General features: G+C 40.4%; 1 protein-coding gene across 1 annotated transcript in view; it reads left to right on the top strand.

Moving 5' to 3' along the window:
* The window catches only part of SLCO1B3 (solute carrier organic anion transporter family member 1B3), a 51,756-nt gene that overhangs the window by 14,011 nt on the left and 22,292 nt on the right, over positions 1–15,453 (top strand). The window contains exons 6-10 of the mRNA XM_037915937.2: positions 2,295–2,419; positions 3,272–3,418; positions 4,447–4,545; positions 11,639–11,890; positions 13,662–13,826. Of these exons, the coding sequence (XP_037771865.1) occupies positions 2,295–2,419; positions 3,272–3,418; positions 4,447–4,545; positions 11,639–11,890; positions 13,662–13,826 (788 nt within the window). The remainder of the gene's footprint in view (positions 1–2,294; positions 2,420–3,271; positions 3,419–4,446; positions 4,546–11,638; positions 11,891–13,661; positions 13,827–15,453) is intronic.

The raw sequence follows: 15,453 nt of genomic DNA, 5'->3' as shown, positions 1-15,453 counted from the left end.
TGCCATAGCCTCTGGAGAGAAAGCAAATTGCAGACGCTGGCCTTTTAGAAAGTCTGGCTTGTTGGGGATATCACTGTAAATCAGGAATCAGTAGATCAGCCTCAACACCCTGCTCAGGAGGGAGAGAGACGTAGGTCTCAGCGCAAGAGAAGTGATGACTGAGGAGCTGGGAGCCTAGTGTGTGTGTCTTTGGTGGACCATGAGTGGGGAATACATGTGCAGTTACCTGGAAACTGTGACATAGGGGTCACTCATATAAGGTTCCAAACTTCACCTGTGAAAGTGCCCCACAGAAATGGAAGTTGAAGAAATCCAGAACTTTAAAGGAGGAGTCTAATTAGTAGCTTACAGTATTATGCCATACATTTGTAAGGGCTGATCCTGCACACCCCTACCTGAGCAAATAGTCATTACTCATGCAGTGGCTTCAGTGAGACTTTTCAGGTGGGTGTTTGCAGAACTGGGCCAAAAGTTCTGTTCAGGGTGCTGTTACCACTAAAAATCCTCATGTCTCGTGAAACTAATTTGCCAACAAATGCATCCTCTCTTTGTTCAGAGAAGCACTGTTTTGTCTACCCATGACATTTCTTCTAGCAGAAGTTTTCATACAGTGACAAATAAACAATGCAACACATTTCTATTCCTATATTCAATACAATAGAATCCTTTATGGGTGTCACAGTTCAAGGCAACTGCACCTGTATTCCCCCTCTATGGTCCAGCAAGGGCACCCACTCACAAGTTTCCAGTTCCCCAGCTCTTACTTCTCTCAGGAAAACAGGTGTGTCTCTCTCCCTCATGACTGGAAGATTTTTAGGCTGCACACTTCCTGCCTACACTGTATATTCTCAGCAAAAGAGACTGCCTAAGCAGGTTTCCTTTGCCTTCTCTTCAGAGGCTATAAACAGTGTTATTGCCCACAGTTAAATTACCACATAGCTCTTTCTAAGCAAGTACATTTAGTCTTATGGTAAAAGAATTATAGAGAAAACATATTAAAACAATAAAATAACTGACATGCATATGGATTAGTTTACCAGATATCACCCCAACTGTGGCAGGTGAATACTCCTCCAATTCTCACCAAAGGAGTTTTCTGGGGTTACAAGTTCATAACTGCTTTGTCTTGGAACAAGAATCCCCATCAATCTGTGTGTCACTCCTTTATCCAGTTTGGGTCTTTGAAGAGACTATGAATAGATAATCAGTCAGACAATGAGTTTCTCCTCAAGATACAGGATGATTCAAAAGAATGATTCCTGAGGTGGGTAATTTACATTCCCCTCATGCCAAGTATTTCCTAGGAAACTCACTCAACTGAAAGTTCAGTCTTGTTTGGCCTGTTGAAGCTCATACCACTTCCAAGGTTTACATTAGTCCTGTCTCCCAGTTAAAGAGGTTGCATACAATTCCACACTAATACATAAACATTTGCATTCTTAATACAATGAACTCCTAAAATACTTAAACTCACTTCAGTAAGGTTTGTCCCGGATATTGCAGGAAATTGCCATATATGTCACAAGAAGTTTATAATCATAAAAAGAAAACTAAAGAATTATGTTCAGCAGAATGTCTTTCTAACTCTTCTGCTGTTTTGCAGTAGCATCAGGCTTATCATTTCTATTACTTAACTCAAAGAGACTATAGGACTGTAGTTACAAGAAATAACTAAGGGCTTGTCTATATGGAGAATTAGTGCATGATAAACTGGGTGTAAATCTACAGCGCTGTAGTATACTATGCATTAACTTGCTATGTGGACCCTTCTACTGCACACTAAAAGTTCTGTAGTATGGTTTGATACACTGCTGTTTGCACAATGGACTTTCAGTGCACAGTAGCAAGGTCCATATTGCCACTTAGTGTGTGGCAGGCTAGAGGACTGTAGATTTACACTCCAGCTTATCATGCACTATCTCTCCATAGAGATATATCCTAAGAGTAGGATTTTCAAAGGAGCCTAAGTGAGTTAAATGTCCACATTTCTTAGGTTTCTTTTAAGTTCCCAGTTTAAAATGTTGTATCTGCCATATAGTTGCTTTTGATATTTTTTTGCTCATTTTTTCCCCACCCCCTTATTTTTTTTTACTTAAGTGACCCTCTTTTAACTGTTCAATTAACACGTTGTCTGTGTGCCGCATTCAAATTATTTTTTCCAGTTAGATGCCCATACTGTCTATTTGCCAAAACAGCAGTCACAAAATTCCCCCTGTACTGAGATAAAATATACCCCTGTATTTCTTCAACTGCCCAGAAACATCACTACTAAATATAATGTTGTATGTGTTCAGTTATAAGTATGAAACAGCATCTCATGCAGTGTTGTCAGTCAACTCAACTTCAAGTCTCTCTCCCTGCTCTGTGGATCAAAATGTAACTGGTGTCAGTGAAACCTTATCAGAACATCCAGATTCAGGTAAGGAATTGTAACTGTAAATACGTCTAAATGTGACAATTTTGACCTACTTATAAATCGGTCTTCACACAAGAGGGCAATTCACCCCAGTATGGAGGGCTAGTACAATTCTAAACCCCATTTAAGCCTTAACTTATTTGGAGGGTGTTAGTGACAATTCAGTGATACAGCAGCCTTGTAAATCTCACTCAGAGCAAGCACATCTACCAATCCAGAAGTATCTGAACTACTTGGGCCCAGTTTCTCCCACCCTTCTGGATATAAGTACCTCACATTGACATTAAAGGAATTTCTCATATAATTTGTGAGGAGAATTGATTCCCAAAGAAAATTTAAGGGCCCAAGCTGAGTTGGAGTTAACTGGAAATTAACTGGCATTTCTGTGATCTTCACACACCTCACTATCAGTTTAGAATATACTGAAAGAGCATCTCCAGCTGTATGCTGCATAGGAGGAGAAAAATGTCGCTATAGGACCCATGAGCCAACTGTTAGCCTGGATCAGGGGACATAGTTGAAGGTGTAAATGAAATGTCATAGAGTATGTCTATCACAATTTCAATCTGTTTATTTTTTCCTAGATATTCTTCCCTAACAATACAGACCATTATCCTTGCATGACTATGTTTGATAGACAAGCATGTGACTGATATCTCGAAGTTTTGTTAAAGGGAGGGCTGATGATTTTGGTAACCTAGACAGGTTTAATGAGTTTGGTAACCTAGACAGAGTCTTAGTCTTATGTAACAAAAAACAATTGAGCAAGATGAGAGAGAGTGTGTTAAATGGTGTTATAGCCAGGCTCATGGTTTATTGTTCTACTGTAAAGATGGTAATTACTGTTATTTACAGATTGTGTAAAGGAAGCATCATCATATATGTGGATGTATGTCTTATTGGGCAACTTGTTACGTGGAATTGGGGAAACGCCAATAACGCCGCTAGGAATTTCTTACCTTGATGATTTTGCTAAAGAAGAAGATGCTCCTTTATACATAGGTAATCTTAAGAGGATGAAAAGGCTGGTTACAAAGAAACAGTGACAGGATCAAATTTGCTTTAGCTTTAAAAGTAGATCATCTACACTTTCCCCTAAAGAGTCCTTTTAAAAAAAGAATAGCTCTCTCCATTAGAACCAGGCAAAATCTTTTGACAAAGCTTTTTTTTTTCTCTTCTGATAAATGCAGATTTGCATCAACTGAAACATTTTGTGAATTTGTGTTGAATTCGCTAAATTGTTTTTGTCAAATAAAATAACAAACAACCCCCCTCCCCCCAAAAAACCCAGAAACACACATTACAAAATCAGAAAAAGTCAAAATATTTGGATGTGACTTTTTCTAAATGAAACATCAGCTTTTCAATTTGAAATTACCTTTCATTTCAAAATTTTATTCACTTTTATAAACAGCTTTTTATAAAGGCGAAAAAACCCCTCAATAATGAACATTTTTTTCAGATTGTACAACCCATTTAATTTGACCTGATATGAAATTTTGGTGACTTTTTCAGTGTGCTGAAAATTTTTTAAAAAAATTCATTTTGGGTTGTTTCAAAACTATTTTATTTTATTTTATTGGTTTGGTCACCTAACCAAAGAATTAGTTACCCTCACAGTAGTGAGGTAGCCTTCATTCCTAGTCCATTGCTGCCTTCAAAAGAAAATGACGAGGCTGTATAAATTTCCATGTAATGTTTTTGTCTTATCCCACCAAGTCCTGGTTCATTCTACCTGCACTGAGACTTGAACTTGAGTTTTATATGAATGGAGTTAATTTGGCTCTTGTAGTCTTGGATGGCCACTAAACAAATTTAAATAAATCAGTAAATGATACATTAATACTGCCTAAGGTGATCTTTTTCACCAAATAGGAGAAGAATAAAAAACCTATCTCACATGGCAGGATGCTAGTCTTTGCACTTCCTGGAATACCCTGGGTCTAGGAGAGGAATAAGAAAAATAGGTGGAAAACATATAGGGCCACATGTCTGTAAATTTATCTGTGTCTACTTCATTATATTTTCAGCATGTTTGCACACAATAGCAATGATCGGGCCAATAATCGGCTACCTGTTGGGATCGCTGTGTGCCAGCTTGTATGTGGATATTGGATTTGTGGATCTAGGTAAGGAAAAATGGAGAGCCAATTATATTAAACTGTTGTATAACAATCAATATGACTAGTGCTTTATATCAGGATATGCCAAATATTTTCATGCCTTTTAGTAAATAATAAATTTCTTTGTTTCAAGGTGAGGTGAGAACAAAGTGTTTTCACTGAAAAAATAATTTTAAAAGTTGTAGGTATGGGAAATATTTTAGGCCTAATCCAGGAAAGCACTTCAGCATGGGCTTAAATCCATACCTATTCAATAAAGCATTTAAACGTGCTTAAATTTAAATATGTGCTTAAGCACCCTCACTGAATGCTTTGCTGAGTCATGCCCTTCCTGATGGGCTTTGGCTAGCATATCAATTTTTCATTTTAGGTGGTTAATTTCAAATGTTGGCTGAGCATATAATATGTTAATTGTTTAATATTACTCTTTATTACTGAGTTCAAATTTTACTAAGGGTTAAACAAAAAAGAAAATATATGAGGTGATGTTTTCAAAGGGGTTTCTATTGGGTGTCCATTGGTGTGCATTCAACTTTTCACACAGAGACACATGTGTGCCCACTCTTTTCCATTGCACACATCTGTGCATGTGTAATATAAATAAATAATGATAATAAAGGTATTTGAAATGTAACACCCATTGGTGATCTTTAAATAGCCTAATATCTGAGCATATGCTTGCAGGATGAGACTGTTTACAGTGCCCCCATACAGATATTTGCTTATTTTGCTTTTTAAGGCCCTGATCCCAACAAAATTTTGATCATATATGCCGTGGTCACTGGATTAACTACAGCTATAACTACTCCTGGTCTCCTAAAGTGCAATCTCTCAGGTGACAGGCCTCATTACCTCCACTTCTTTTTGAGATGGAATCATGCAACTCTCTCACTATGAGACCTGGCCTTCAGCTGTAGTCCCTTTTGGACGAACCGTGATTTCTTAGCAGGTTCAACTCGGGTTTTGGACCCTCATACATACTTTCCTTTGGGAGCTTCAACAAGTGGTTATTACACTGACCAAGCAAGTTTCTTAAAGCAAAGCACTGTTGATTCAGAACAAAGGCATTCAGAGAAACAGATCTTAAAACCATAGTCTATATACATCTATATCTTACCTAAGCTAAGCTAAGGCAGGCCTTGCTTATCCCAGGCACCCCCACATTTGCTTTGCAAATTGAGATAAACTAAGAGACTCATCAATCCCTGTCTCTTACTGTCTCATCAGAGGCTGTCCTTCCATCAGTGACAAAGCTCTCTGTTTAGATTTCCTGTGTGGATTTCCCCACCCTGTCAAAACACAGACACACACACACACATGGAATCACCAGCCAGACAGTGCCCTTACAAGGTAGAAGTAAAACCTAATAGGAATTGACAACTCTATTGTATGTGTGTACCAGCAGTAGGGCTTATTTGAAGCCATCATCTGCTCCTCAGCCCAGTGTTCCCAGCTCTTGCATGACTTAACTCTTTGGTAGTCACACAGCAGACAATAGATAAACAATCCAACAAATAGATGGACATATGATATTCATAAAAATACTACAGGCAGCTCCCACATTCTCCATAATACGGACTTAAGTATGTGACAAATCTCAAGGAAGCCAATGGGACTCCTCATGTGCTTAAAATTAAGCACATGATTAAGCATTTTGCTGGAAGGTCCGATAAGAAAAAAGGTTAGTAAAAAGTACTGTGTCCTAGTGGATCCACGGTGTGTGTGGGACTCTGCTTGAATCATAGAATATTAGGGTTGGAAGGGACCTCAGGAGGTCATCTAGTCCAACCCCCTGCTCAAAGCAGGACCAATCCCCAACTAAATCATCCCAGCCAGGGCTTTGTCAAGCCTGACCTTAAAAATCTCTAAGGAAGGAGATTCCACCACCTCCCTAGGTAACCCATTCCAGTGCTTCACCACCCTCCTAGTGAAAAAGTTTTTTCTAATATCCAATCTAAACCTCCCCCACTGCAACTTGATACCATTACTCCTTGTTCTGTCATCTGCTACCACTAAGAACAGTCTAGATCCATCCTCTTTGGAACCCCCTTTCAGGTAGTTGAAAGCAGCTATCAAATCCCTCCTCATTCTTCTCTTCTGCAGACTAAATAATCCCAGTTCACAGAGTCATTGAATCATAGACTTCAAGGTCAGAAGGGACCATTATGATCATCTAGTCTGACCTCCTGCACAACACAGGCCATGGAAAATCACCCACCAACTCCTGTAAGAACCCCCTAACCTATGTCTGACCTATTGAAGTCCTTAAATCGTGGTTTAAAGACTTTGAGGTGCAGAGAATTATCCAACAAGTGACCCATGCCCCATGCTGCAGAGGAAGGCGAAAAGCCCCCAGGGCCTCTGCCAATCTGCCCTGGAGGAAAATTCCTTCCCAACCCCAAATATGGTGATCAGCTAAACCCTGAGCATGTGGGCAAGACTCACCAGCCAGACACCCAGGAAAGAATTCTCTGTAGTAACTCAGATCCCACCCCATCTAACATCCCATCACAGGCCATCGTGCATATCTACCGCTAATAGTCGAAGATCAATTAATTGCCAAAATTAGGCTATCCCATCATATCATATCTCCTCCATAAACTTATCAAGGTTTGTCTTGAAGCCAGATATGTCGTTTTCCCCCACTGCTTCCATTGGAAGGCTGTTCCAGAACTTCACTCCTCTGATGGTTAGAAACCTTTGTCTAATTTCAAGTCTAAACTTCCTGATGGCCAGTTTATATCCATTTGTTCTTGTGTCCACATTGGTACTGAGCTTAAATAATTCTTCTCCCTCCATGGTATTTATCCCTGATATATTTATAGAGAGCAATCATATCTGCCCTCAACCTTCTTTTTGTTAGGCTAAACAAGCCAAGCTCCTTGAGTCTTCTTTCATAAGACAGGTTTTCCATTCCTCGGATCATCCTAGTAGCCCTTCTCTGTATCTATTCCAGTTTGAATTCATCCTTCTTAAACATGGGAGACCAGAACTGCACACAATGTTCCAGATGAGCTCTCACCAGGGCCTGGTATAACGGCACTAACACCTCCTTATCTCTACTGGAAATAACTCGCCTGATGCATCCCAAGACCGCATTAGCTTTTTTCATGGCCATATCACATTGGCGGCTCACAGTCATCCTGTGAACGACCAGTGCACCGAGGTCCTTCTCCTCCTCTGTTACTTCCAGGTAATGCGTTCCCAGTTTATAACAGAAATTCTTGTTATTAATCCCTAAATGCATGACCTTGCACTTCTCACTATTAAATTTCATTCTATTGCTATTACTCCAGTTTACAATGTCATCCAGATCTTCCTGTATGATATCCTGGTCCTTCTCTGTATTGGCAATACCTCCCAGCTTTGTGTCATCTGCAAATTTTATTAGCACATTCCCGCTTTTTGTGCCAAGGTCAGTAATAAAAAGGTTAAATAAGATTGGTCCCCAAACCGATCCCTGAGGAACTGGACTAGTAACCGCCTTCCAGCCTGACAGTTCACCTTTCAGTGTGACATGCTGTAGTCTCCCCTTTAACCAATTCCTTATCCACCTTTCAATTTTCAATTGACCCCCATCTTTTCCAATTTAGCTAATAAATCTCCATGTGGACCCATATCAGATGCCTTACTGAAATCGAGGTAAATTAGATCCACTGCATTTCCTTTGTCTAAAAAATCTGTTACCTTCTCAAAGAAGGAGATCAGGTTGGTTTGACACGATCTACCTTTTGTAAAGCCATGTTGTATTTTGTCCCAATTACCATTGACCTCAATGTCCTTAACTACTTTCTCCTTCAAAATTTTCTCCAAGACCTTGCATACTACAGATGTCAAACTAACAGGCTTGTAGTTACCGGATCGCTTTTTTTCCCTTTCTTAAAAATAGGAACTATGTTAGCAATTCTCCAGTCATACGGTACAACCCCTGAGTTTACAGATTCATTAAAAATTTTTGCTAATGGGCTTGCAATTTCATGTGTCAGTTCCTTTAATATTCTTGGATGAAGATTAACCGGGCCCCCTGATTTAGTCCCATTAAGCTGTTGGAGTTTGGCTTCTACCTCAGATGTGGTAATATCTACCTCCATATCCTCATTCCCATTTGTCATGCTACCATTATCCCTAAGCTCCTCATTAGCCTCGTTAAAGACTGAGGCAAAGTATTTGTTTAGATATTCGATATAGTTCCCTCATCCTCTCCTTATAAGTCATGTGCTCCAGCCCCCTAATCATTTTTATTGCCCTCTGCTGGACTCTTTCCAATTTTTCAACATCCTTCTTGTAGTGGGGGGCCCAAAACTGGTCACAGTACTCCGGATGAGACCTCACCAATGCTGAATAGAGGGGAATGATCACATCCCTCGATCTGCTGGCAATGCTCCTACTTATAAAGCCCAAAATGCCGTTAGTCTTCCTGGCAACAAGGGCACACTGTTGACTCATATCCAGCTTCTCATCCACTGTAACCCCTAGGTCCTTTTCTGCAGAACTGCTGCCTAGCCGCTTGGTCCTTAGTATGTGGCAGTACGTGGGATTCTTCCATCCTAAGTGCAGGACTTTGCACTTGTCCTTGTTGAACCTCATCAGATTTCTTTGGGCCCAATCCTCTAATTTGTCTAGGTCCCCCTGTATCCTATCCCTATCCTCCAGCATATCTACCACTCCTCCCAGTTCAATGTCATCTGCAAACTTGCTGAGGGTGCAATCCATGCCATCCTCCAGATCATTAACGAAGATATTGAACAAAACCGGCCCCAGGACTGACCGTTGGGGCACTCCACTTCATGCCAGCTACCAACTAGACATGGAGCCATTGATCACTACCCATTGAGCCCGATGATCGAGCCAGCTTTCTATCCACCCTATAGTCCATTTATCCAGCCCATACTTCTTTAACTTGCCGGCAAGAATACTGTGGGAGACCACATAAAAAACTTTGCTAAAGTCAAGGAATAACATGTCCACTGCTTTCCCCTCATCCACAGAGACAGTTATCTCATCGTAGAAGGCAATTAGGTTAATCAGGCATGACTTGCCCTTGGTGAATCCATGCTGACTGTTCCTGATCACTTTCCTCTCCTCAAAGTGCTTCAGAATTGATTCCGTGAGGACCTACTAAACAAATACTTTGCCTCAGTCTTTAATGAGGCTAATGAGGAGCTTAGGGATAATGGTAGGACGACAAATGGGAATGAGGATATGAATGTAGATATTACCACATCTGAGGTAGAAGCCAAACTTGAACAGCTTAATGGGACTAAATCGGGGGGCCCGGTTAATCTTCATCCAAGAATATTAAAGGAACTGACATATGAAATTGCAAGCCCATTAGCAAAAATTTTTAATGAATCTGTAAACTCAGGGGTTGTACCGAATGACTGCAGAATTGCTAACATAGTTCCTATTTTTAAGAAAGGAAAAAAAAGTGATCCAGGTAACTACAGGCCTGTTAGTTTGACATCTGTAGTATGCAAGGTCACACTGAAAGGTGAACTGTCAGGCTGGAAGGCGGTTACTAGTCCAGTTCCTCAGGGATCAGTTTTGGGACCAATCTTATTTAATCTTTTTATTACTGACCTTGGCACAAAAAGCGGGAATGTGCTAATAAAATTTGCAGATGACACAAAGCTGGGAGGTATTGCCAATACAGAGAAGGACCGGGATATCATACAGGAAGATCTGGATGACCTTGTAAACTGGAGTAATAGCAATAGAATGAAATTTAATAGTGAGAAGTGCAAGGTCATGCATTTAGGGATTAATAACAAGAATTTCTGTTATAAACTGGGAACGCATTACCTGGAAGTAACAGAGGAGGAGAAGGACCTCGGTGTACTGGTCATTCACAGGATGACTGTGAGCCGCCAATGTGATATGGCCATGAAAAAAGCTAATGCGGTCTTGGGATGCATCAGGCGAGTTATTTCCAGTAGAGATAAGGAGGTGTTAGTACCGTTATACCAGGCACTGGTGAGAGCTTATCTGGAACATTGTGTGCAGTTCTGGTCTCCCATGTTTAAGAAGGATGAATTCAAACTGGAATAGATACAGAGAAGGGCTACTAGGATGATCCGAGGAATGGAAAACCTGTCTTATGAAAGAAGACTCAAGGAGCTTGGCTTGTTTAGCCTAACAAAAAGAAGGTTGAGGGCAGATATGATTGCTCTCTATAAATATATCAGGGATAAATACCATGGAGGGAGAAGAATTATTTAAGCTCAGTACCAATGTGGACACAAGAACAAATGGATGTAAACTGGCCATCAGGAAGTTTAGACTTGAAATTAGACAAAGGTTTCTAACCATCAGAGGAGTGAAGTTCTGGAACAGCCTTCCAAGGGAAGCAGTGGGGGCAAAAGACATATCTGGCTTCAAGACTAAGCTTGATAATTTTTGTAAGGGATGATATGATGGGATAGCCTAATTTCGGCAATTAATTGATCTTCAACTATTAGCGGTAGATATGCACAATGGCCTGTGATGGGATGTTAGATGGGGTGGGATCTGAGTTACTACAGAGAATTCTTTCCTGGGTGTCTGGCTGGTGAGTCTTGCCCACATGCTCAGGGTTTAGCTGATCGCCATATTTGGAGTAGGGAAGGAATTTTCCTCCAGGGCAGATTGGCAGGGGCCCTGGGGTTTTTTTGCCTTCCTCTGCAGCGTGGCGTACGGGTCACTTGTTGGATAATTCTCTGCACCTCAAAGTCTTTAAACCATGATTTGAGGACTTCAATAGGTCAGACATAGGTTGGAGGTTTGTTACAGGAGTGGGCGGGTGAGATTCTGTGGCCTGCGTTGTGCAGGAGGTCAGACTAGATGATCATAATGGTCCCTTCTGACCTTAAAGTCTACGATTCTATGATTCTAAGTCAGCAAATGTGTGAAGGCAAGTGAAAAACAACACCAACCAAGATATTATATGACTGCTGATGCCCTGCTTGCTTTATGTCATCTTTCAATGTATCTCACTAAATATTGAAAATACTGAGTTTCCTTCCAGTGTATAATGTGGATTTCCCAGCAACTATAGAGGGTGTGTGTGGGGGGGTCTTTTTCTTCATTAATAGAATTCTTTTTTTGTCTCATTTTATTCTAGGTAGCATAACCATAACTCCAAAAGACTCCCGGTGGGTAGGTGCATGGTGGCTTGGTTTTATTATAGCTGGAATAATTAATCTCATTGCTGCCATACCATTCTGTTTCCTGCCAAAAAGTCTGAAAAAGCAGGAGGAAGAAAACAATGACAAAATTTCATCTGATCTCTCCAAAATTAAAGAAGACCAGAGCAAGCATCGTGAATCTGAAAATCATCAGCCAGTGAAGTGGTCAGTAACTTCAAAAGGCAAGTGTTTCATATGTTCTGCTAAACTGGAAACCTACCAGTACAATGTAACACAGGAACACCCCAAGTCCCCTCCCCACCCCACAAGTATTATTTGAAGTCATTGGGTTTCTGGGTGGTCATGAAGGTTGGCCTGCATTGGGTAAATTATGTAATTAGGTCTTACATTTAAAAGTTTGTACTAGAATCAAACTGGAACTAAGGAAAAATGAGTGACCAAAATTAACTAAAGTCTGTGTTAAAATTAGTGAGGGTTAAGCCTAAAAAATCAGAAGGTTCTTTTCCCAGCAAGTCACAATTATTTCCATATTATTTTCATGATCATCACAGATGTAATGGAAAATGTGAAATCAATTGTCTGCAATGAAAAATACAGGAGGCCTGATTTTCCCTTCAGGCTGAGTTGTGCTCAGTGCAGGAATGTGGGAGGGTAGAGGCAAGGAAAAAGATGACGTTGTGTCATCTTTACACTTCTCCTATTCTGGTTCAGTTCTGCAGCCTTTTACTTTATTTAAAGTGAATTTAGTAATGTTGTATTAAACCATTGTGGATTTGGCTCTGGTGGCTAGAGTTGCATGTTCAACAGAGTGATCGTTACCTCTGCTACTTGCTTCAGATTTAGAGTGTCTAGGAACACGTAAAGACCAACCTTAGTGACTACACGCACATTCACACGTACAAGGTCTAGACTCTTTTACAAGTTTTGTTAAAGTTACAATTGAAGTTATGATTACCTAAGCATATAAAAAATTCTATGAAGACCTATTCACAAGTTAAAAATATCATTATACTCACACATCCTTAATGCTATTCTTAAGGTCTGATGGCTGCCTTGCCAATTGATCATCAGAAGAAGGATGGTTCCTGCTGGAGTTTCCCATAGGGAGCTCAGTTTTCCTAATCCAGGCACCCTCTTTTTATATTGTGATTCTGACTATACCCCGTTAGCATTTATACACATAGTGCACCCTGCGGTTAGGGCATGTGTTAGAAAAATGTGACTACCGGATATCTTGTAAGCAAAAAATTACTCTGTTAATTTTTCACAGTCTCACCCATTGGTATATCTTTTCCTGTAATTTTGTGGGGGATAGGGTCATTCTTTGGTCACTTATCTATGTCAAGCATTTCTTAAGGCTATAGCCTAGTATGGCTAAGCTAAAATCTTACAGGCCTCAGCCTGTAGGCCTTGTGCTTCAGCCCTACTTACTTAGATACCTACTATGTAATTATCCTTTCTAACTACTGATCTATTTTATACTTCTACAATTTAACTCTATTTTGCATACAATGATTATATATGACATAACCTGTTAGTTAATCATAACATCACACAATAAATGAACAATAAACTAAAATCATTGGCTACAGTTCCCAATGCAAGACATGACACAAGGTACAGAGGAACCATGGAGAAATCACTTAGACCTGGATCCTACAGTGAGATTCATGTGAGCAGATAGTCCCTTTGGCCTGTGTGCTGCCCCATTGACTTCAGTTTCCCCAGGGGCCTTCTGTGTAGATCTCACTGGTGGACTGGGGCCTCAGTTGGCATGTCTCCACTGAAGTTTACCATTTCAGAGGATTCTACTGTAATATCACAGCCTATATTCTAATTGAGGACCAGATTCTGCCCTCAGATACTCACCTGAAAATCCTACAGTGAGATAAGCACATAGGTGTCTGAGGGCAGAATTTGGCTCTGAATCTCATAGATTATTTACCAATAATTATGCCAAGCATTTTTTAAAATAAAATTGTATATTGTGTCTTTCAGATTTCTTTATCTCTCTGAAAAGAGTATTGAGTAATAGAATTTATGTAATGTTTTTGTGTTGTTCACTATTACAATTCAGTAGCTTTGTTGGTTTCTTGACTTACAAACCAAAATACATGGAACAGCAGTATGGTCAGTCAGCATCTAAGTCTAACTTTATAACAGGTGAGTGTTAAAGTGCTTGGAAAAGTGTTTTGATGTGCATTTTATTGAGTATGGTGAGTTTTGGGGGTTGTTTTGAAGGGAAAAAAAGAGTCACCTTTTGTGAGGGAATTATACAAAGCCACCATAGAGCCTGATTCTGTGGTGGACAGTTAGGGTGACTGTAATGTGTCTCTCTTTGTTTCCTTTACATGAGCCAAAATTGTAATAGATGGCTTCCAGGATAAATTTACATGAAGCTTTGAATATATAGAATTGCTAAGGACTCTATTGTGGCTTTGTCATGAGCAACTTTGGAGCAGACACACCAGGTGGCAGAACGTGAGACATAACCTCAGAGTATTACAGGCTATGTCTATACTTGTGCGCATAGCAGAGCACTGGATTATGTTCATACCATGTTCATACTTTGTGTGTGTTTCCCATATACAGATACACAGGCATGCTGTGCTGGACACTAGTATAAAGCTGTGCACACACGTATACCTGTGTCCACACTCTTGCTGTAGGTACTTAATGTTAGCTCTTAATGTTTCAGGAACAGTGTTCCAGGATTGTGTGCATCACAGGGAGACACTCTAGGAACTGCTTTGCTGTGTTTTGTTGGTATGGTCCCCTGCTTTCACGCATTTGCCTATGGCACTTCCTGATCATGTTGCCCTTCAGTTATTCTCTACAAAACTAGGTGAAAAACATGGAGCAAATGGATGATTATCTGGTTCTGCTTCTGCTCCTTATTGCAGACCAATGGTTATGCAGTGGAGTATGCACTCTGTGAGACGTGGGATGGAATTTGGACAGCATTTTCTGACACATGGAAGATGGCGGACTTTTAAGGTCAATGACAATTCATTCAGCTCACATGGTACAGCTATGATGAATGCCAGTGTTGTCATGGTAGGCCCTTTAGTTGACCGTAACTTCTGATGGAGGAGAACTAGCACAGTGTGGTGAGATCATATTGTTTTGGAAACCTGGGATAACCAGTAGTGGCTTCAAAACTTCTGAATGAAGAAACACACCTTCATTGAGCTGTGTGAAGAGCTTCCAACACCCTTCCAGCACACTACATTCAAGGAAGCCATACCGATTCAGAAGTGGGTTGTTATTGCCCTCTGGAAGCTGGCAACACCAAACAGCTATAGGTCCGGGTTTGGAAAGTCCACTATCAAGGTTGTTGTTGTGCAGATTTGTGAGGCAAATAATTTACCCATGGGTTGCCATAAGAAAAGTTCCAAAAATAATGTATGAATTTCAGAGGATGCAGTTTCCGAACTGTGCAGGGACCATTAATGGCACTCATATCCAAATATTTTGCCCATCACAAGGGGCACAACTGAGTATGTGACCCAAAAAGGTTACCATTCAATTGTTCTGAAAGGCTTAGTAGACCACAGGGGCTTAGTAGACCACAGGAAGGTAGAGATAGTATTCAAAGGGCCCTAGACAAATTAGAGGATTGGGCCAAAAGAAATCTGATGAGGTTCAACAAGGACAAGTGCAGAGTCCTGCACTTAGGACGGAAGAATCCCATGCACCGCTACAGACTAGGGATTGAATGGCTAGGCAGCAGTTCTGCAGAAAAGGACATAGGGGTTACAGTGGATGAGAAGCTGGATATGAGTCAACA

Source organism: Chelonia mydas, chromosome 1 (genome assembly GCF_015237465.2).
Source record: "Chelonia mydas isolate rCheMyd1 chromosome 1, rCheMyd1.pri.v2, whole genome shotgun sequence".
NCBI lineage: Eukaryota > Metazoa > Chordata > Testudines > Cheloniidae > Chelonia > Chelonia mydas.
Note: the sequence above shows the minus strand (reverse complement) of the source record. Positions and strands in the feature narration are given on the sequence as shown.